Source organism: Ambystoma mexicanum, chromosome 10, assembly GCF_040938575.1.
Source record: "Ambystoma mexicanum isolate Mex_15411 chromosome 10, UKY_AmexF1_1, whole genome shotgun sequence".
NCBI lineage: Eukaryota > Metazoa > Chordata > Amphibia > Caudata > Ambystomatidae > Ambystoma > Ambystoma mexicanum.
This window is the reverse complement of record NC_090932.1, coordinates 512,419,814-512,443,029: the sequence shown is the minus strand read 5'-3', so window position 1 is coordinate 512,443,029 and position 23,216 is coordinate 512,419,814. Positions and strand designations below refer to the sequence as shown.

The window sequence follows — 23,216 nt, the reverse complement described above, 5'->3', positions numbered from 1 at the left end:
CCGTTGATCGGATAAAGAAACGGTGGAGCTTGCGGCTCTTTTGACCAAAAAAAAAGAGCATTTTCCTATGAAAAAGCGCAAAAACGCACTAAAGCTCGAGAGCAATAGGACGAGGATCCCAACACTTGAACGTGCGGTAAAAATCTGAGGATGGCTGCCAGAGGCGGGGCTTAGGGAGAGGGAAGTTATTGGCTGTGGTCAGTATGACGCAGAGATCAGTGATTGGTTACTACTACGAAAGACAGATCAGAAACAAAACTGATACTGATTTTTCTTTACCGAGGATTCCCAGCCTGACAACGAGGAATATTCATGAGCATGTGAATCCATGCCAGACCCCATGCTGGAGAAGCCTGCTGCGGCCAACATGCGCCTTGGAGGAGCGAGGCACTGGAGGCTGGTGTGAATTAAAGTTCATTGAATTTAAACAATTTAAGGAAAGAATTAAGTAATAGGTAACAGAGGGACAAACGTCCCTGGGGAAGACTGGAAGCATGTGGAATTCGGAGGAAAAAGGGCCTCAAAAAGGGCCCTACAGCGCAGGTGGAGTAGATCCGCTCTTGTCGATGCAGAAAAGAGGACTGAAATGTGCGGCACCGGAGGGCGGAGTCAGGGAAGCACATGCTCCTGGGGCCACGCCCTCGAGGGCAACTAAAGTTAAAGCGGGAAAAGAGAATTTTTCTGGTGAAAAAAGGTTCAGTTCCCATTCCTAGTGAGGGACGCCCATGCAGTATGGAGGAAAGGGGACGGGACGTAGAAGTACTGCTCGCATTTCCTGTTGACACCGGTGACGAACAGATCCACTTGGGGGTTCCCCAAAGGCTAGAGATCTCCAGAAGGACTTCCTGATCTAGCTCCCACTCATGGGAGATCATACTCTGCTGGCTCAGAGTGTCCTCTGCTGTGTTTTCTTCTCTGGCTGATGAACTGCCAGAAGAGCGATCTCTTCTCTTAGTGCCCAGAAGCAGGGATGCATTGCCTCTCAGCACATGGGCAGCGACCCTACGCACCCACTCTTGTTGAGGTAGTGCATGGCTACTTTGTTGTCCATCATTAACAGGGCACTTTTCCTCCTGTATTGAGGGTAGGAAGGCCATCAGTGCTAGTCTGATTGCGATCCACTCTAAAAGGTGGACATGGAGTCTAGACTCTGACAGATCAGTGTCTGCTTACTGAAAGTTATTTCATGTGTGCTCCCCATCCTGTGAGGGAGGCATCTGTCACAAGGTTGCCAAAAAGGTTCTCATCATCACATTCTTTCGGCTGGCCCACCACAGGAGGTCCTGAGCAACCTTTGTCGGGACCTGGAAAAAGGTCGAGAATTGGGACTACTGGGATCTGAGAACCCACTGAAGTCATCTTATTCTCCGACTGGCTACTGGCACCAGATAAATGCAGGATGCCATGAGGCCGAGGAACCACAGGAAGTTGATGGCCAGGAAATGTTGGGCACTCCGAAATTCTGGACCATCTGCAAGAGATGTTGAGCCCTCAACTAGGGTGGCAAAACTTTCCCTGGGGCTGAATCCAGGCCTGCCCCAATAAATTGAACCCTCTGTGAAGGTGTCAAGTGAGACTTCTTGATGTTCAGGGAAAAGCCCAGCATGTGGATGAAGTGGCAGGTGCCACTGAGGTCACTCTGTGCCTGTGCCGGAGAACAAGCTCTGATCAAGCTGTCGTCTAGGTAGGGGTAGATGTGAAGACCCCCCCCCTCCTTACACTTGCTGCCACTACTGCCATAAGCTTGGTGAAGACCCTCTGGGCAGCCTGAATTGCAAAACTCGAAACGGATATAATGATAACTGCCAATCGAAAACCTCAGCTACGTTCTGTGTTTCTGATGTATGGGCACACGAAAGCAAGCATCCTGAAGGTCAAATGACACCAACCAATCCTGGAGTCGAAGGGCCTGAAGGATCTGCAAAAGAGTTAGCATCATTTTTTTTTTTTAATATGTTTATTTTAAACCAAGGCAGGACAGTTTACATATCACATTGCATACTAAAATTTCACACCAATGACCGTTCTCTTTCGCTCATGTTCTCCCTCCCCTCTCCCCCCCCTCCCCTCGGGTCCCACCATCCCCCCTCTGTCCTCGTACTCCGCAGGGTTGAGCACTGCCCCGTCTCTCAGGTGGGATCGTGATCTCCCAGAGTCCGAGTGCTGAGAGGTTTAAATGTTAAGGCAGGGAATCGTTGGTCGTACTCCAGCACTGGGGCCCATAGGTTCTGGAAGCGATGCAAGACACCCGCCCTTGCCGCGGTCACTTTCTCCGCGATCAGGATGTCCCACAGTTTACCCCACCAGTGGGCCATGCACGTGCCGTCCAGGGACTTCCAGAAGCAGGCCAGCACGATTTTGCCCGCCAGAAGGCATTGCGTCACTAGTTTCGCTCTGTTTCCGGAGCAGGGGTAGACCCCTGAGGTCGGGACCCCTAGCAGTACCGTTGCGGGCTCAGGGGCGAGTGACATCCCCATAATTTGTTCGATCGTCTCCAGGCACTGTTCCCAGAATCGCTGGATCTTTCGGCAAGCCCACCACATGTGGAAAAAGGAGCCCGGCTGGGAGCACCCCCTCCAGCAAGATGGGTCCACCCAAGGGTTCATGTGGTGTAATCTCAGGGGGGAGGGGGGGGGTAATACCATCAAAGCAGCAGCTTATATGCGCATTCCTTGTTGGTCACACAGGTAGATGAGGAATGGGTGCGGGTCCAGATGTCTACCCAAGATTGGTCCTCGATCGGGTGCCCTAGGTCGGCCTCCCATTGAGCCGGGAACTTGCTCAAGCATCACAAGTCCAAGATGGGTCGCACTCCTCCGTCCTTCTTGGGAATTAGGAAGTAGGTAGAGGACCAACCCTGGTTTCTCTGCAGCAGGTACCAGTTCTATTGCACCTTTCTCCAACAGGATGAAAATCTCCTGTTGGATGAGCGGATCTGAAACCAAGGAAGATCTGGTTTTCAGGGGGCAATCTAGGTGTTTCTTTAGGAATGGAAGGCAGTAATCGTCGGCTACCATTTGTTGCACACATGAATATAAAATTATGCTTCGCCAACTCTGAAGATGTTGTGACAGCCTGCCTGCCTCCTACCACAGACCTGTGGGTAAGGGAGTCATTTTGCTGCTCCACTTGCATCCGAGGGCAACTCTGAGGGTGTTGCTCAGGGAGTTCTATCCTCTCCTCTGACCCCTTTGTGAGAATTGTCCTATTGCTCTAGAGATGGAAAAATAGAAACAACAAGGGCATCTTCTCCACCCTTGTCCTGAGGGTGGCCCTGGTTGTCTGATTGCTGCCCCTAAAGATGTTGCTGCTGCCCTTGAAGCTTGCAGCTTCTCCAAGCTGTTGTCAGCTTTTTGCGCCAAAAAGATGCCATAGAAGAGTATGCCCGGCAAGCGTGCTTGGACATCTGCCGAGAATCCTGACTTTGAGCCATGATATACGTCTAAGCACAGTGCTGGCTACCATGGATCTACTTACGGAGTCCACAGTATCCAGGCTGGACTGTAAGAATTGCCTCATGGCATCTTTTCCATCTTGGACTAGGCTTAAAAACACACCCCTTTATTCTCCCTCTGGTATGTGGTCTGCCGAAAGAGCAGCTATACCACTATAGACGTTAAAAACTTTGACGAGACAGAATGCTCCGATGGCGTTGAAGGCACAAAGGGCTTCAATGACTTTGTAGAAGTGGTCGGTGAATGTGTCGACAGCTTTGAATGCTTCGACGGTTTAAAGTGGATTACGTGCCTTGATGGTTCAGGGGACAAACTCGACTGTTTTGACACTTTGAATGAAAGCTTCAAGAACGGAGAAGGCGGCTTTGAGGAGGAATCAGTTGGCTTTTTCTTACTAGACGATGAAGGCTTGTTCGACTTGTGTCGAGGAGCCTCTCTTCCCGGGCTATTAGGCGCACAAGAAGCAAACACATCAGACTCCCTACTGGTCTTCGTAGATGTGGAAGGGTGAATCGACTTCCCCGACTCCATGCGAGGGGCACTTGGTGGAGCTTGCCTCTGAAAATGTCAAGCATTTTTAAGTGGAAATCTTCCCCATTCGTCAGGAGTAAAATATTTCTCGGGGAACAAGACTATTGGCGGAGCAGGAAGAAGTCAACGAGGACCAGCAACATCGCTTCTTACTTTTCTTGTGAGAAGACGATGACTAGAATTGTGATCTCTAGTGTCTCCGATGTTTAGGATGCTTTTTCTCTGGGGATACCTCTCGAGTCAAGAGGACGATTTGTTTTGGATGGAGATTTGGGAGAGGGCTTACCTGCTTCAGGTTTCCCCTTCCTTGAACGCAAGGCCTTCATTGTCATGGATTGACAGCCACATTCGTCCACATTGTGGCCTGTCCCCAAACACCACAGACACAGTGAGGGTCGTTTATGGACATTTTTCCCCACAGTGTGCACACTGCTTAAAACCAGTCTTCATTGTCCAGGAAATGTTCGAATGAGTATTGAATCAGTCTTGATCGAAGTGAAACGCAGCTGAATTTTCACCGAGGCGAAAACCCTGAAGCATGCAGCAATGCAGAAAAAACTGAACTTATGGTAACGGACAACACGTGTGCTTCATACACCAGCATCTTACATCACAGCGAGGTACGTTGTGGAGGCAGTCGAAGTCCACGACTCTATGCTGCACAATGCTCAACTCTATGAAAACAAATTCAGAAAAAAGCTGCAAGCAGACTTGGATATATAAAAAATGAGGAATTTGTGGAAGAAAACAATCCATTCGAAAGGTGTAGCTAGGATCGGGTGCAACCTAATTTCTGCTCCTGTCCGTTTCTTCTCTCACACGCCAGAAAAGTGGAGAAAAAACCCATGCTTGGAAAAATCCAAATGTGCTTCCTCCTGAGGGTGGAAAACCAAACAAATACTGAGTTCTTATCTCAGTGAAACCATTTCCCTTCCTACACTAAAACATACCAAACCTTGCCATTTTCTAACCACCACTTGCAAAAAGAAAAATGTGTAACGAAAACCAAGAGAAATACTCGTAAGCAACGAGAAATTTCCAAAAGGGAAAAGATTTAATGCACAAAACCCAGATTCTAAAATTACACCAAGTAGTACAACAAATATACATAAGACATAATTTATAGACACAACCTGCCGGGAAAAACAACATTAACTCCCACATTACCAAATCCAATACATTTGACACATTCCCTGGTTACACTTTTCTTCTTCACAGGCCTCTTATAACATTTTTTCTTACAGAATGCTATGGTGTATTTTAATCTCTTAAATATATGTGAATAGGCAATCCAAATTAACCCATCCAATGTTACACCATGAACGAAGGACATAAATACTAGCCATGTGTCAATATGCTAATGTCGGGATTGTCGGGACTTGGGCAAGCTAGCCTTTAGGTTGGTGCCCCCCCCCCCCACTGAGCTTCTACCTGGGGCTACAACCAAAATATCTGGGCCTATAGCACCCGGAACCCCCCGCACCCCCAGCAACGCCTCTGCAAGCCACAACCTTTTAAAGCCGTTTTATGCACTGCCAGCAACAAACTATTGACATTACTATACATCTGTAAAAACAATTATATTTTTGAAACTAAATCTCAAACATTAAACGTACAAAAATAAAACATTTTGTATTGCTATGTGCTTAGGTTCTACAATTAAAGTTTGAGATTTGTATTTTCTTGATGCATGCAATTAGTTAATATGTCGAAAGTGCCTTTCCTTCGACAGCTGTCCCAACATCTCTTTTCCCCATATTCGGTCCAGTCTTTCAATTTATGTTTCCCATCCTGCGGTGCATACTTTCTTTTAACATAACCATAGGATAGCCCACACTCCACTACGTCACACTGGTGGCCCTTCTTCCTTCAGCATCAGAAACTGTCTCTCAGGCCTTTTTGTTTAAATGAAAGGTTTCTTTTGATATTAATCACAGGCTTACAACCCTTCATCACCTCATCTGTAACCACCTTACCTCTTCCGCCTGATTAGCATTCTGGTTGATTTAATTTTATGCTTTCAAACTTATTGAATTGAACACCAATATCAAATGTATATGCACCAAGAATAATCCCATGAAAAGGTAACTTACAGTTCATCAGGGCAGTTGATTGGTTGAGCTATTCTGTAACCATCTTTTAGATATGCAGCCATCTCAAAAGGATCTATGTCGACATAAGGTGTCTGTCCCAGCGTCATCAGCTCCCACAGGGTAACCCCAAACGCCCACTGATGAAAAGAAGAACATTGTTTCCTTAAGCACAACTACAGTAATGACAGCCAAATAAATGTAATATCCATAGTTCAGACATACTGTGTCTACTACTGTGTACATAAGTATTTCACACTCTGGTACACATTTTACAAAATAGCCATGTGCGCAGAAAAAAAAAAAGACAAAGTAACGCATTCAATTTTCCAGCAATGATAGACCTTGGTGTCCTTATGTGCAACAAATGGACAGTCTTACAAATGCCAGTAAGATAAATTCATAACCTACCAGCCATCAAGGTCAAGGTTTGCATTTGTCACTGCAAGTAAGATGGGGTATGCCTAGACGAGTGTCATAAGCCTGCTGTGCCTGGTGACCCAAGTTACACATCACTCCTGATGCCCAATGAGGCCAAAACATATACTGAAGAGATGTGACCTAATAGTTTGGGCTGCACTGTCCATTTTGAGGTGAGAACAAGCCTGATTTGCATATGATTGTTCCCCTTCTGTGCTGCAATGACATGCTGAAAGAAACAATGACCTGGAAGGGAATTATCCACAACTGCCAGTGGTTAGGATAATTCTACAACCTATAGCCATAAACCTTTTGCAATTAGAGATTACATTCTCTGCTCCACTTTTCTTTTTAGAAGGTATAGAAAACAGCACATTGATGAATGTCACTTACAGGATTAGGGATGGCCTCCAATTGCATTTGGGCAAACAGATGTAAGCCAATTTTAAATCAAAATGTTCACCTACTATTAGAAAATGACTGTCTTGGATCTCAACATCCCAAAGAAAGAGTGAGATGAACATATTACTTACCTCTCAGTAATGTTCTTTTTGATGAATGTTCTTTCCATGGATTCCTCATCTTTGATAGCCATATCCCAGCACGCCTGTTCTTTAGAAACTTAACGCTGCCAGGGAGTGCAGGGGGGGGGGCTGCCACATGCTTCTACATGAGTCATCACGTCAGGGGCCAGTAGTTCTTGAGGAGCTGCACCTCATGACGTACTTCCACTCATTTCCTAGAACTCGGATGCCGAGGGACCGCTGAATCAAGGAGTGCTAGTTATCTGCCAAATGGGATAGATTGGGCAGGTAATGTGGAATCCGTGGGAGGAGCATCCATCAGAAAGAACATGAGAGAGGCAAGTAATTTGCGGTTCCAATGTATTCCTTCCTCCCATGGAGGTCCCATTTCTATTAGACTCCTATAGCAGTACGTTGATCTGGAGGAGGCAGGAGAGCAAGAAAACCACCCACACCAGAAAACTGAAGGACTGCTCTACCAAAAGACGTAACCTGTCCTGACAGAGAATCCAAGCAGTAATGCATTGCAAATGTGTGCAGAGATGCCATGTCAAATGTACAGAACAGTGACTACACGTTGGAGGGCAGAGGTGGCAGTCAGCCCTATGGCAGAATGAGCCTTTAGGCAAATTTTTCCATCCAGCTTATAGCACTCTGAGATGCAGCGAATGATCCACCGCGACAGGGCCCATTTCGTCACAGCTCTGAGGCCATGAGCAGCAGCATAATCAACAAAAAGCAGATATTTCCACCACCCCATACAAAAAAATGAGACTTGTTTAATTGAAGTACAAAAAACAGCAAAATGCTAAATGTCTGCAACATTTACCATTGTGCTCTTTTTTGTATTTCAATTAAACAAGTCTCATTTATTCTACTTTAATTAAACACTGAGGGTGTTCCAATAGCTTTATAAACCTGCAACCCGGGCGGTATACCAGGCGTTATGGTCCCTCATTCCTCGTTAAAGGCCATCACTTCACTCGGGCCATTAACTCGGTCCCCAGGGCCCATAATGCCCGGTACAGCCCTCGCTGCAGGTCTATAAAGCTATATTATATACTCCCGTCCTAGAATATTTTGGCAAAGTGCATGAATTTCATGGGAGTGCAAACTTGGGGAAATGTCGCCCCCTGGTGACCTTTCCCAAGGCGACTATTCACTGGATTGCCATTTCTTGAGCATGTAGGTTGGAACAGTCAGAGCCATTGAGGAGGCAATGGACTGGTGAGCTGTAGATAAGGGATGCATGTTTCCTATCAACACGTGGGCCAGTGTGGTGGAAATCTCTGAGAACAAGGCACAAAGACTTAAACTGCACTCTGGCTTCGAATGGCTGTCAGTGCAAAGAGAACTGGAAGATGATTTATGCTCCACAGTATATCCCTCACTTACTTTTGTCCCTCCGAACTTAATATATACCCATTCCTTGTTATGTGTGCTTGTTGAAGAGGTTAGCGTGAGTTGGGCAATATAAACCTCATTTCATTTGGCCCTCTGCACCCAATAGGCATGTACAGAAATACTGACTTTTTTTGGCCTTAAATATATTTCTAGAATTTGGCGGATCATATTTTCACAATGTACACAATATGCAATACATCCGCCTAAAGCCTATGTGTACACCAAAGTTCTTGAAAATCCAAGCAGACAATATTGAGGTGCGTTGGGCTAGAGAGTTATTTTCCCTGCAAAATATATGTTCTTAGCCATCATTTTGGGCCTAAAAACCTTAATGAAACTTTGCTGAATTTGGCCAGATCACACCTGCATGTCAAATATGGTGAATTTTCAGGAGGAAACAATTTTTACATTTTCCCAGGTAAAGTTTGACATAACCTGAACTAAAGAGTTGAAAAACAATACTCATTTACGCATGTTGTTCATGCTTTGGAGATATATATGAATGCTTTTCATATTCTGCCATCTATTGCTAGGTCCAGAGTATTCATTTTTTGTTATGCGCTTGATACTGGAGATCAGTCTCCAAGAGTGGGACTCGATATGAACAACTGTTGCTCAGCATTGGTCTCGCTATCCTCCCGGCCCAATGTTGTTTATTTCCAAAGTAAAAGTTGGCATCAACAGAGGAGTTCAGGTCCTACTATCACTACCCTATTTGTGCAGATACCCAAAGTGCGACTCTGTGCTTACGCCCTTAGATTGTTTTCGGTCATAAGTGAGGGCTTAGTACAACCTTAGATGCGGTTTTGTGGGTTTACCTACAAAGCTCCCATATGTATCCTGGGGAAATGGCCCTAATTTGTTGTGTGCCTAACGACGGAAGGGTTGAATGAGTGCATGTGATAATAAATCATCCATCAAACACCTTTATTTGGCTATTAAGCAATGAAAGTAACAAAAAAATCATAACCATAAAATACAACATAAAAGTTACATTTCGACCAGTGATATTTTGCCTTTTGGAGACAGGAGATATTAAACCAACATATCATAAAATGTTAGATAATCATTTATAAGATAAATACAAAAATTAAAATATTTAAATGCGCTGAAAAAGTTCAAGGAATATGTTAGACAAGCTTTTGACAGAAGTAGCCCAAAGCCTTCCTTGACAAAGAGACGCTATCGGGCAAAGATTAGGTTTATTCTGTCAGTTAGGCTCCAAACAATGAACGTGTTAGAGAACACCGGAGCATGGAGAGGCATTAATTGGAATCGAAGGCTATGCAGACTCTGTGGAAAAACCATAGTCAGCGAGACATGTCTTAACACAATGCAAGGTTTTAGAAACCACATACAAGCGCGCATATGAGAAATATAATGACCCTATCTCAGATGTTTTTTGGTGCTCATTGTTTGGAGCTGACTCTTCAGTACTAAACAGCGGCAATGCATGTATGGGAGGTGGCATGTAAACAAATGAGTGTTAGTGGTGATCGTTTTTAAATCCTATTTTTCTGTTTAATATTGGTTTTTACATGTTAGTTCTATGAACTGTTTTATTATGTATTTTAAAAGCATAAATGTAAACGTGTATTTGTGTAAGTGTGAAAAGGATGCTAGCCATCCAAAAACGCACTTTAAATTAAAAAAATGTTTAAAAAACAGTTTAATTTAGAGGGAGTATGGGATACATTACTCACCGTAATCTTATTTCTGATGCTTGTATCTGCTTAGATTTACATTCTGTGCATAGGCCGACATCTAGTGGAAGCTGCAGAGTATTACAGTTTGTTTTTCGAAACTCGAAAATGGGCGTCGACACAGGGCGTGCCAGTAATACTGGCCCTAGTGTGACGTCCACTGTACCCAAGATCCCTCACGCGTCTAGGATCCTCAGATTGTATTTTTTCTGACATGAGGTAGCATGGGGAGTAGCGTGAGTACAGATAATCCAAGCAGATAGACAGAAAGGTAAGACTACAAGCAATCATGCGCCTTCTCTCAGAGGGGAGGAAGGGTGGGTCGCATGTGAATCTAAGCAGATACAAGCATCAGAAATACTATTACGGTGAGTAATGTATCCCTTCTGAGGCTTGTGGAATCTGCTTAGATCACATGCTGTGCATAGATTAGCGAGCAGTACCTGAAGAAGGAGGTGGGATGTGAGAAGGGTCATGAGCAAATAAATGTCGTAGAACCGCTTGTCCCACTTGTGTATCTGCCTTGGAATTGGTGTCAATGCAGTAATGCTGAGTAAAAGTGTGAATAGAGCTCCAAGTAGCTGCTTTACAAATGGTGTCAAGGGGTACATTTGCAATGAAAGCCAGAGTGGCCCCAATGCCTCTAGTAGAGTGGGCTCTTGGCGTGAAAGGCAGAGTTCTTTCAGAGAGTGACTAACACAGCTGGATACAGTTAATAATCCACTTCGAGATGGCACCTTTAGAGACGCGATCCCCCTCTCTGCCTGTAGCTACGGAGACAAACAGTTGGTCTGTTTTTCTTAGCGATCTGGTTTTATTTACATAGTAGAGGACCGCCCTACACACATCTAGGGTGTGTAGTTTCACCTCAGCCGAGCTTTGCGGGTCCTGGAAGAAAGCCGGAAGCTCGATGGACTGGTTTACATGGAATTTTTATATAAATTTAGGTGAGAACCTAGGGTGTGTGCGTAAAACCAGTTTGTCTTTATGGACAGTAAAGAAGGGATCCTGCACTTGCAGAGCCTGAATTTCAGTGACCCTTCTTATAGAAGTAATAGCTACTAAGAAGGCCGTTTTATAAGTCAGGAGTTTGAGACTGCTTTTATGCATGGGTTCGAAAGGGGGGCCCATGAGCTTGGCTAGCACCACATTAAGGTCCCACCCTGGTGGTGGGTTTGAAATAGGAGGGTGAAGTCTCTTTACTCCTTCCATGAAGGCTTTAATTACTGGTGCTTTCCACCACGAAACCTTGCTATGGGAAGTGGTGTAAGCCGACAGGGCTGCCAGGTGTACTTTCAGTGAGTTAAAAACCAATCCTGCATCTAGCAGGTGGAGCATGTATGTAACAATAGTGGAAGGAGTGCAATCAACCGGGTTGATTTGTCTACTCTGGCACCAGATAACAAACCTCTTCCACTTGTCAAAGTAACAGTGCCTTGTGTTTGGTTTCCTAGATTCGTTTAGGATGTCCATACACCTCTGTGGCAAATTGAGATGTCCAAACTCTATGACCTCAGGAGCCATGCTGCCAGGTTCATTGAGTTGGGTTGCTGGTGCACTGTTTGACCTTGGTGCTGGGACAGTAGGTTGTACCAGGCTGGAAGTTTGATGGGCTCGCACACCGCCATCCTGCATAGGTGTGGGAACCACGGTTGTCTTGCCCACATGGGAGCAACTAGGACGAGCGTCATCGACTCTTTGTTCATCTTGTTCACCACTTTCCTGATGAGGAGTTGGTGGAAAAGCGTACGCAAACATCCCTGACCAGTTCATCCACAGGGCGTTCCCCTGGGAGTCTGGTTGGGGGAACCTGGATGCAAATCCTGGGCATTGTCTGTTTTCGCTTGTGGCGAATAGGTCTATAGTGGGGAAACCCCACTGAGAGAAGATATCTTCTACGACCTCTCTGTGTAGAACCCATTCGTGTTCCTCTGGGAGGGAGTCTCTGCTCAGAGCATCCGCTAGGGAATTGAGCTCCCCTGGAACATGTTGTGATGACAGGAAGATGTTCCGTCTGAGTGCCCATATCCAGATTTTCTGGGCAAGCCTGGACAGATTTGGCGAGCGAGTCCCTCCTTGCTTGTTCAGGTAGAACATGGCTGTTGTGCTGTCCGTCCGGATTTGCACTGACAGGTTTAGTAGGTGGGGCTCGAACGCTTGAAGCGCTCTGAATACTGCCAGAAGCTCTAGCAGGTTGATGTGGTTCTTGGCCACTGAGTGAGACCAGAGACCCTGAGCTGTGTGGTGGAGATGGTGAGCTCCCCACCCCGTCAGACATGCATCTGTAGTGACTACTGCCTGTACTTCGGGATCGTAAAAGGGTTTCCCCTGTGCGAGATTCTCTCTTGTCCACCAGTGAAGGCTTTGTACCAGTGTTGGCGAAACGACCACTAGATCGTCCCACTGACCACTTGCCTGAGACCACTGTTTCGCCAACCATTCCTGCATGGGACGCAGGCGCACGTGGCGGACCAGGTAAATACATGACGCCATCATGCCCAGTAAACGCATTGCTTTGCGTACCGTTATTTGTTGATCGGACTGATAATGCGGAATTTGCAGTAGTATATTCCGAATTCTTTCTTCTGAAGGAAAGGTCAATCCCTCTTGAGTATCTAGGATTGCTCCAAGGAATTGTTTGGAGGTGCTTGGCACCAGGCTTGACTTTTTCTCGTTGATTGAGAAGCCTAACTCGTGGAGGAGGTCGATAGTCCTTTGAATGTTTATCCTGCAAATTCCTGGGGTTTCCCCCGTTATGAGCCAGTCGTCCAGATAAGGGTACACTGGGATTGCCTCCCTGCGTAGGTGTTCAGCCGCCACCGCCAGTACCTTGGTGAATACCCTTGGTGCTGAAGCTATCCCGAAGGGCAGTACCTTGAATTGGTAGTGTCGACTGTCCACCTTGAAGCGCAACTACTTTCTGTGCGCTGGGAACATGGAAATATGAAAATAAGCATCTTTCATATCCAAGGTTGCCATGTAATCCCCCTTTTTTAGGAGGGGGATTACCTCTTGTAGCGTGGTCATACAAAACTTTTGGGGCTTGACATACTTGTGGGCAGGCCGTAAATCCAATACTGGGCGCATTGTCAAATCTTTCTTTGGCACAAGGAAGTAAGTTGAATAAATACTCTTGTTTACCTGGTGTCCCGGGACGAGTTCTATCGCGTCCTTTTCTAGCAGAATGGCGATCTCCTCGAGGAGAATCTTCTGATGTTCTAAAGAGTGTACTCTTTGTCGTGGAGGATGGTTCCGGGGACGCTGCAGTAGCTCTATACAATATCCTGTGGATACTGTTGACAGCACCCATCTGTCTGATGTGATCCCTTCCCAAGCCTGGGTGAAGTTGGAAATGCGTCCCCCTACTGGGGTTGCGTGAGAAGGGACCCTGAACTGAGCGTCACTGCTTTGGTGGAGGCGTGCCACCTCCCTTGCTGGGGCTACCTCGGCCTTTGCTACTACCTCTCCTATTACCCCTGCCGTAACCCTGGGTAGACTGTTGGTTGTTGTTCCACTGTGTACCCTGCCCCTGGGAATAGTTAGATCCTCTCTTGGAATTTTGGCCGCGTGGGCGACGAAAATTACTATTCCCTCTCTGGTTAGGGGGTTTATTCATTAACTGGCCAAGGGACTTGAGTGTTTCGTATTCATCCTTGGCATTCTTCAGTGCATCTTCGACCGCCTTACCAAACAGATCGGTTTCCACCGGTCTGTCCAACAATGATGCCTGGGTTTCTGCCTTAAAACCAGACTGCCGTAACCACGCATGTCTTTTGATAACAGTGCCTTCTGCTATCAATCTGCCTGCGTTGTCCGCGGCGTCGAAGGTTGCTTTCAAAATGCAACCAGACACGGCTCTACCCTTTGCGGAAATCCGAGATAACTGGCCCTTTAAAGGTTCAGGAGCAGAGGCTATGAGTGCCGCGACTTCTTCCCACTGATGGCAGTTGTAGCTGGCCAACAGGGTGGTGGAGTTTGCAATCCTTGCTTGATAGGCAGACGTTGAGGCTACTTTCCTGCCGAAACCGTATAGTTTTTTGCTCTCCTTGTCGGGAGGAGCTTCGGACGACGACAAGGGTGTTCCAGCCCTCTTACGAGTGTTGGTGACAACTAGGGAGTCTGGCTTCAGATGTCCTCTTATATAGAGAGGGTCAGACTGGGCCGCCCTGAAAAGTTTTTCAACCCTGGGATTGACTGCTCTGGTGAGGTTCGGGTTCACCAGGGACGGGTCTATTCTTCGCTGAATGGACTTAAGGATAGGGATGGTCTGGACAACAGGCCTCCTTTCTCCCACAATCTCTTCTGCGAAGTCCCTCTCCTCCTGGACACCGTGGGTGTCAATATGGAAATGTTCTGCTGCGCGTGCGAGAACCTCGTTTAGGAGGGGTTGGTTATCGACCGGGGAGTCGGTAACCGGGGCTTCGATCTCTACCGGGGAATCTACTAAGTATGTTTCTGGGTCTTCCTCTTCCTCTTCCTGGTCCTCATCATCCCCATAGTAGCCCGTCCCGGTTTGCTCTTCTACCATGCCAAATTCTTGGTCCTCACCAAAGGAAGCCTCTCCTTGATACAGTGAGTATGGTCTTGAGCATGGTTGTACCTCGAAGGGGTCTGACCTCATCGGTGTTTCAAACCGGGGCTTTTTACTCGGGGGATAGGATCATTAGAGCCTGAGGGTGTCGCCCCCTTGTGGATCATACGAGAGGAAATGTTCTGGATTTTTATCCTACAAATCAGCCAAAGAAGATATCCTTGACATGACCCTATCTATGTCTTCACTCGACCATTTTCTGGAACTGGGAATGACTCTCTCAGCAAGTCTATGGGATTTATCTTGAGTAGATTTGCTGGTTTTAGACATATCAGCAGACCTGGTTTTGCCTGTCTGTTTAGGGGGAGTGGTGTGTTTCACAGGTGTGGAAGAGTGCAAAGGCTGCTTCTTCTGCTGTTCCCCCCCCTCCCCGTGAGTGAAAAAATGTTTTCCCTGTCCTTTAGTGGCTCCGGAGGTTTTCGACGCCTGGCATCGAGGATCGGGGGTGGGGTCCCTGTCCTTCGAGCGTGGGGCCTCGCTGATTTTGACTGCGGGCTCCGACTCCTGGAGCGCGGCCTGGGGGTGGAAGTCGTCTTCGTCTTCCGACGATCGAACTTCTGTTAGCCTAGGGAGCGAGGCACTCTTGGCAAGAGTGGATGATTGCCTGGAGTCATGCAGCGATCTTGATCGCGAGCGCCCAGAGGACACCGAATCGGACCGTTCTGTTTGTGCCTCTTTCCGAGAACTCGACGTCGTCGCGTCTCGGTTGGACTTAGTGTGTGTAGTGTGTGAAGCGCTTGTGTCGCCGGGGGTCTTCCCAATAGCCGCCCTGCCGGACGACCTTCCGAGGTCAGGGACCTGCGCTCGGCTGTCTTTTGATGGCGTAATGCCCTCGCCGTCCGAAAGTACGGCGTCGCTGAAGGCGCCCTCCGCTGCCATGGCCGCCTGCCTGGCGTGGTGGGCCCAACGCTTCGTCGAACGGTCCTTAAGTGTCTTAGGTTTAAACCTACTACACGCTCTGCAGTTCGCTTCGGGGTGGTCCCTCGGCAAGCAGAGATTGCACGTGGCGTGCCCGTCGACCCAAGGGTATTTGCGATTGCACTTGGGGCAGAATTGAAAAGGGGTACCCTCCATACGCACCTTGAGGCAGCGGGCTGTTAAGTGTAGGAAATGTATAAGGTGTATCTATATACCAAGAGTGTAGAGTATGTACAACCCCCCACTCTCCCTACTTGCAGCAGCCGACGGTCGATTTCTTCTCCAGCCGGCGTCGAGTGTCGAAGTTCGACGTTGGGGTGGGGAAGGATGTCAATAGATTAATATTTTAAATATTTTAGCAAAAGTATGGCTAAGGCCAGGGAACTCCGCAAAATGCTTCCGACCAGTATGGCGGAAAAAAACAATCTGAGGATCCTAGACGCGTGAGGGATATTGGGTACAGTGGACGTCACACTAGGGATAGTATTACTGGCACGCCCTGTGTCGACGCCCATTTTTGAGTTTCGAAAAACAAACTAATACTCTGCAGCTTCCACTAAATGTCGGCCTATGCACAGCATGTGATCTAAGCAGATTCCACAAGCCTCAGAAACATAGTTACACGCCAACCAAAATCGTACAGCTCAATGTAGCCAATATGGGCTTGGTGTCTGAACTTACAAGCTTAAGAACTTCCTAGTGCAGCTTGTTCACAGGCGGTTAAAACAGACCTTGAGCTTATGCTATATTAGGGCTGTACCACATTAGTTATTGGCAATAGTCTCCAGATGCCTTGCCCTCCTCAGCCTTGCTCTCCCTCAGCCATGCCCGGCGTATACATTTCGCAACAACGTTCACCATGTTCAGATCATCTGTTTTTTTACAATAGGCCAACGCTTCGCCAGTCTGTCGAAAATGTGCAGCTCTTAATGACGGGAAAGTTATTGAATTCTGAGATCTTTATATCCAGGGCAAGTTAGCAGGAAATTAGCTGGAGATTCCTCGTGTCCCACAAATAAAGCACATTGTCTCAGAAGACCCGTGACAATTCTTTGTATAGCTAGCCAGCTTCAACGTGCCAATCTGAAAGTTAATGTAAAGGCTACGGGCATAACCTGGCCTTATAATGTCCAAGTACTCTTCGTACCCAAAAGCTAGCTTCATCCTCAGATATAATTGTCCAGTGCTGAGTTTGCAACAAGCTTCCTCCTTGGAAGGTCTTGTTGTCTCAAGGCTGGCGCTTCAAACCAGCTCTTTGGATTCTCCAGTCATGCAGTTTGCTGAGTTGCATATGTGAGAAATCTAAAAGGTGTCTCCCCGGCTAGTCCCTGGGGATCTGTCATCCAGGTGGCCAGGACACGGCCATCGCTATTGGATCCAGCTCCTGGGGGTGGACCAGTGAGGAAGGATCACCTGTATGGGGAGGTCCTCTGGGAATGGGACACTGACTGGTGAGATGCGGTACCCCCACGCCCCATGACACCTTTTTCCCATCCTCTTACATAGAACATTCCAAACCTCTGCCCCCAAACTCCCCGCCCCCCCTTTTCAACAAGAACACTTTGCACAACACAAAAGACAACAGACTAACACCAGAACCTTTTAGCCGACATGTCCCCACACACACACACACCTTTCCCTTCCCCACAGAGATAACAGGTGGAGCCAGAGAGCACAGTACAAGCACGGCAGACAGCACAGCGGGCCAGCTAATCAGGCGCAGCAGTTCAAACGAAGGAGAAAGACGGCAGGAATCTAGAAGGTGGCGAGGAGATAAGTGACCTTCCAATTTTCGTCCCAGACCCGCTGAACATTTGTGGAGGAGAGCTTAAGACCGTGAAAACAATAGCACAAGTGTCTTGCAGCAGATGTCAACGGTACACAGGACAAGCCTATGCCGATAAGCAGGAGCGAGGGGAGCTCGCACGCCGTAGTACTGGCCATGACTCCAGAAAAGCCAAAAGTCAAACGGTTCATCACAGGCAGTGAGTCGAGGGGAGAATCAAAAACAACCGGGCTGTGTTGAGTGAGAGAAACGCAAAGTGGCAAGTTTGAACCAAGTTTAAAGAACTAACAAGTATTGAAGGGGGAAACCAGCTGCAAGGTAAACCTGCACCTCGTGGGTGCTAACTCAAGGCACACTGGTCAATCCCCATATGAGAAAAACAACAAATACCAGAAGGCCATAGGAGAGCCAGCGAATAGGTCAAAGTGATTATACTGAGGGTCAAGCTAAATCCCCGTACAATCGAAAGACTTTGATCTATAAACTGTGAGAGAGCAAGGGAAGTGAATCCCACAGTGAGAGGAAACCAGGGAAGCAAACTCCAAGAGGCGCAAAAGTCTAAAGTCCCAAGAAAAAGAGTGTTGACAGACGTAAAACCTAAGAGGGATGTACACTATTAACTGATCGAGAAGACATTGAGAAACCAATGGAAGTGAATCCTGCTGAAGACAGGAGAGAAGGGTCAGCGCCCAGAAGAGGGGGACAACCAGTGCTGAATAAGCGAAAGAACAGAACTTTTGCCCGTTTAAATTGCCAGCATTGTTCAAATCTAATGAAAGGAGATCATATAAGACACCCAAATACAGGAAAAAAGATCCAACTATGAGACTTTGCTACATGTGACTCTAAAAACGTGATATATGCCCTAAAATGCCCATGCAGGAAATATAATGTAGGAAAAACAATGAGGAAAGCCAAATAGCCTTGGATGGAACACAAATCCAACATCAGGACAAGCAATGTGAAATCCCCAATCTACAGACATTTCAGGGACAATAAGCATACAATAGCACAACTACGATGCTTGATTTTGGAAGTAGTACACCCTCTCCCGCTACTAGGCCTGTACGAGGAATACCACTTGGGTCCATATCTTTGAACAGAAATTATGATAAGCAGTTCTACATTGAGATAATAACACACCAATTGAGACATGAAGCAAAAACAGAATGTTGGATTGATATAAAATAGACGTGGACATATTGTGAACTCGAGAAAGGGAGAAATGACCACAGAACCAGTGAACTAAGACCAATGATCAAGAAAACACTGGTTATGATAACCAATAAGACTTAACATGTGTTTGTCTAATAACTATAAACAGAGGGCAGGTATTGATCTGAGGCCCCCTCAGCCGTAGATATACAAACTGTGTTTAACTCAACATCACTGATGGTAGAATGCGCACTCTGAGTAGGCAGCTGAATTGTGGATGCGTGAACAAGATAGATAAGTGAACAAGATAATATTAAGTTACACTGAAACAGTCAGAATCATGTGAGCGCAGGTTTTAAATTATCAACATCAGAGTTTGGGAAATTATATACTTATTATTACTAATGGTAGAATGTGCACTCAGTACAGGCAGCTGGATTGTGGACACTAAATGAAAAATTGTAAAGAATTGGATGTTGAAGGACAAGTGAATGGGATTATATTAAGCCACGCATCAGGCTATTTTAGGTCCTAAAAAATATTCACAGCAATGTTTACATAATCTGTCACCTTGATTAACCATTTTAACTTGTAGATTAAGCTAAGGGGAGCACATCAGCCAAGGTTAACACTTTAATAGGATAACCAATTTGAACAATGCTCTTGACCTTGTCTTCTGAGTAAGGAGAGATTTGCATGGGCACATATTCATATAGGCCATCTTTGGGACCTAAACAATTATAACCCATTGGCTACCAAATTGTTTAATATCAGTCTACACCTCTCATACTTTTGAGGGACTGCAAGATTACTATGCTGCCCTAACGTTTTAAGCACCCAAGAACAACCATGGAAGACAGTCTCACAAATTAGATAAACTGACTAATTCCTTAACTAATTTGATATTAGCACGTCTATAGCAAGACGTACTGATGGCACATTTTCAGTTTACAACATTTAGATTAGTTGACTAGCTCCTTAACTATTAGAATAATTGACCAACTCCTTAACCAATTTGATACTAGTATGTCAACAGCATGATTTCTTGACAGCACAGTTTACAACAATTACATTCTCCTATATCTTACACGGTCATGTCCTCAATAAAAACACAATCACACATATTTATGATTAATCCACGTATTAACTACAAACATGACCAATGAATTTTAAACATGACAAACCACAGGGAATTAGATGCTCTATTTTGAACTATTACAACATTATGTTAACATCATAACTGAATGACGTTTGTTTACTCTGGTGACCTTTTGGAAACGCCGGTTCCTGTTTCAGGTAACAAACTCCTAGAGGACGGAATGAAATCCCTATTTAGGCACATCTTCTTATATCACAAGGATTACTTTAATTATTTACACCAGTGTTGCGCTTTATCACAGAACGCTATATGGACTGGAATAAAGCAGGAGAAAGACATCAGCCACTCTCACCTAGCAAACTTAATCTTGTACAGGATTCAACTAATTGAGGTAATTTCATGATACTCCCATTAGGAGTGAACTTCCTGGATATATCTTGCCAGGCTATAATTCTTACTGATAACACTAAATAGTTCGCTAATACACTTGGGGTCTCATCACGAGTTGGGCGGGATCCGGCGCTATTCCCGCCAGGATACCGCCCGCGCTAATAGCGCTACAGCCAGCCGGTCTGGCGCTATTAGCCCCGGATGACAGTTTTGGCGGAACAGTCATTCCCCATTGGTCCCATTCGGGAATTCCCCATTGGAGCCAATGGGGAATTTCCAGCGGAATTACTGTGCTATGATAGCGCCGAAAATCAGCAAATTCCTGGTGGATTTCCCGCCAGCTCAGAGTTGGGGGTAAATACTGCCAACCCCATGATTGGGCTGACCCTTAAATGCAGCGGTCCTAGCATTACCGCTGCATTTAAGGGTTACCGCCCAACTTGTGAGGACCCTGTTGGAACGGATATTCTCACCAAGGAATAGAGATTTGTTACTAAATACTTCCATATAGACTAATCAGGACTTAAACTTCACTAGTAAGTAGTGGACCTATGAGAAAATGGTTTCTATACATGGAGTATTAGAATTTTAAGAATACTAAAAATGATATTTCTTAATCATTTATTGAGGCATCTCATGAGGCAATGAAGACAATACAGAAGAATACTTTTAACATATGAACACGGTCTCGGATGAAAAGATAGGACTCTATCCCCCACATTTTTTTACAATAAAACACAGGTTAGTGCTTAATGAACATTTGAATGATTCTACTTTATCTTTTGCGAAAGTTGTTAAGTGTTTTTTCTTCTTTTGCACCTGTATGAAATTAAAGTATGACAAACACCATGATCTACATAAGTAGGCACAACCAACAGATTTTAAGTTACTTTGGGACTGATTGGAATTGTACACATTATATTTAACCAAAGGAGATCATGCATACCATGATCCAAATTCATACTTAAATATTTGAGTCATTCTACGAATTCGGATTCTTCATGGCGACTCAGTTTCACTCTCCACTTGATATATATATATAACAATTACATCATAAACAAGTTCAAGGTAACTTTGAAAACTGAACTGATTTGTGTAATTTAGAAGGAAGACTTCTCTTAAAGCATTTGTTTGACAACTGAACATAGGGTTTTCGCCCCTCTTTTGTAACTTGGATTTATCCAAAATACACAGATGTAGTATTTAGATATTATATAAATATCTGGGATTTTTTGAAAAAAATACTAATTGTATTATTCTTGAATATATTACTTGTAGAAAGAACAGCCCCAGAAGAAGAAATCGACAATCTCGAAACATGTTGGGAAATAAAAAGACTTGAACTGAAGACAGACGACTTTGAAGTGAATTCTTTGGAAATTATCACAGATTGAACATTATACAACATATCTGATGATCAAAACTTTTAATTACTTACTAATAACCTGAAACTATTAATCAACATTTCCTAGAAAGTTGGGCTTTTTAATTGAGCCAATTAGTGTGCAGGGGACGCGAGTTCCCAAATTAGGGAACTGTTCTTTAATAAGGTTTACCGTATACAACCCATATGCCAGGGTTGGAGTCTCTCCACTGCACCTTGAAAATCCACAATATATACTATTGACATGTTAGTTGATTAAGATATAATGAATTCAATATAAATTCTTGAGAAACAAGAGTGCACAGTACACTTGGAATATGGACTCAGGGATGAAGCCATAACCCTGCGTGAAACTGTGGTAAACAATTGAGAAGGGTCAGCGCCCAGAAGAGTAGGACCCAGGGGTGAACCCATCACCCAGCAAACATTGGAAACTGAACTTCATTTGTTTGTTAAAGGAACTTTTGCTTTTGATTAGTTGAATGAGTCAGGCCCCGAAGGCAAGAGACTTTCAAAGGAAACAAGACTTGGCTATCCACGGTCCAGAGAACTGCCATTGGAACAGTTGTCTCGTGCTGGAGAAGCCCTACACTGCACTCTGCTCCAAACTCCCATTTTACCAAGTGCACAAAACAAGGGTAAGGGAGGCCCAGGCTATCGGGTCCTGACATATTATTTGAGAACACTTCTTTCTTTTCTTGAGAACTATCCCACACCCATTTTATTAGTTGTGAGGTTTAGCAATACGTTTTTTAGTATAGGCCTTTTCTTTTGACATAACGCCACTAGGAATGCCGTTTTCTTTTTCATTTGATGGTCGACGCTTGTTCACAGCATAGATTTAGGTTTAGATTAGGCATTTTTCCGACCTGCATACAGCATTCATTGTTCAATAAACACCCTTGAACTGTGATCACTTGTGACTGTCTTACTTGTTGCCAACATGAGTTCCTCACACATAGGTTACCTAGATTCAAATCTAGATTTTACGTGCTTCAGCAATGGGCAGGAGGTCGAGAATTCTAGTGACTTGACATGAAATAGTGCCTCCCTATACTTTGACAGGCTCAAGGAACTCAAAATTCTTACCCAATAAAATAGGGGTTTGGATCTTATGGCATATCTCGATAGGATAGAGGTTACATTCCATGTGCAAACTAGCACTGGGTGCACCTTTCGGCTGCAAAAGCAATGCTTTGATGAATTTGTTCTCGTCAGTGGCTGGTGAATGGGACTTGGTATGTCCCGAGATTTCTGTTCCACAGAGAGACGCAGGTAAAAACTTGGCTACAGTAGACCTGGAGCAGGTTTAATTGATCTCCAACGTGGTTTTGGTGAAATCCCCTGATGCTACCACTATATTTATTTACCCAGGTTTGTAGTTTTTGTTATTTGATGCAACCAAAGGCCGTTGTCAGAAAGCTTGGTGACGAGGTAGTCGTAGGTGGAGACCTGTGATTAAATACCAATACAAGCATCTGAAAACCAGACTGGGTAATGATCGCCGTTTGGAGCAGTGTTCCAGTGCTAAATATAGATTTAGAAATGACAGGTCCAGGACAACCCTGAGGTCAGCCTGGTTGTTCTTGGGTACAGCAAAAATCCTGGAATAGTACCCGGAGCCCCTGTATCAGACGAACAGGTTCCATCGCCTGTATCTCCAAGAGTGAAAGCACCTTCCGTAAAAGAGCAGCGGACCCAATCTGACGAAGAGGAGTAGAGAATGGCAGAGGAAAAGGAAGAGGAAGACTGAAGCCCATGGAGAA

General features: G+C 45.4%; 1 protein-coding gene across 2 annotated transcripts in view; it reads right to left on the bottom strand.

Moving 5' to 3' along the window:
• Positions 1-23,216, bottom strand: part of RYK (receptor like tyrosine kinase) — a 1,007,965-nt gene that overhangs the window by 33,751 nt on the left and 950,998 nt on the right. For both annotated transcript variants that reach the window (XM_069618057.1, XM_069618056.1), the window contains exon 14: positions 6,080-6,216. In XM_069618057.1, coding sequence (XP_069474158.1) covers positions 6,080-6,216 — 137 coding nt within the window. The remainder of the gene's footprint in view (positions 1-6,079; positions 6,217-23,216) is intronic.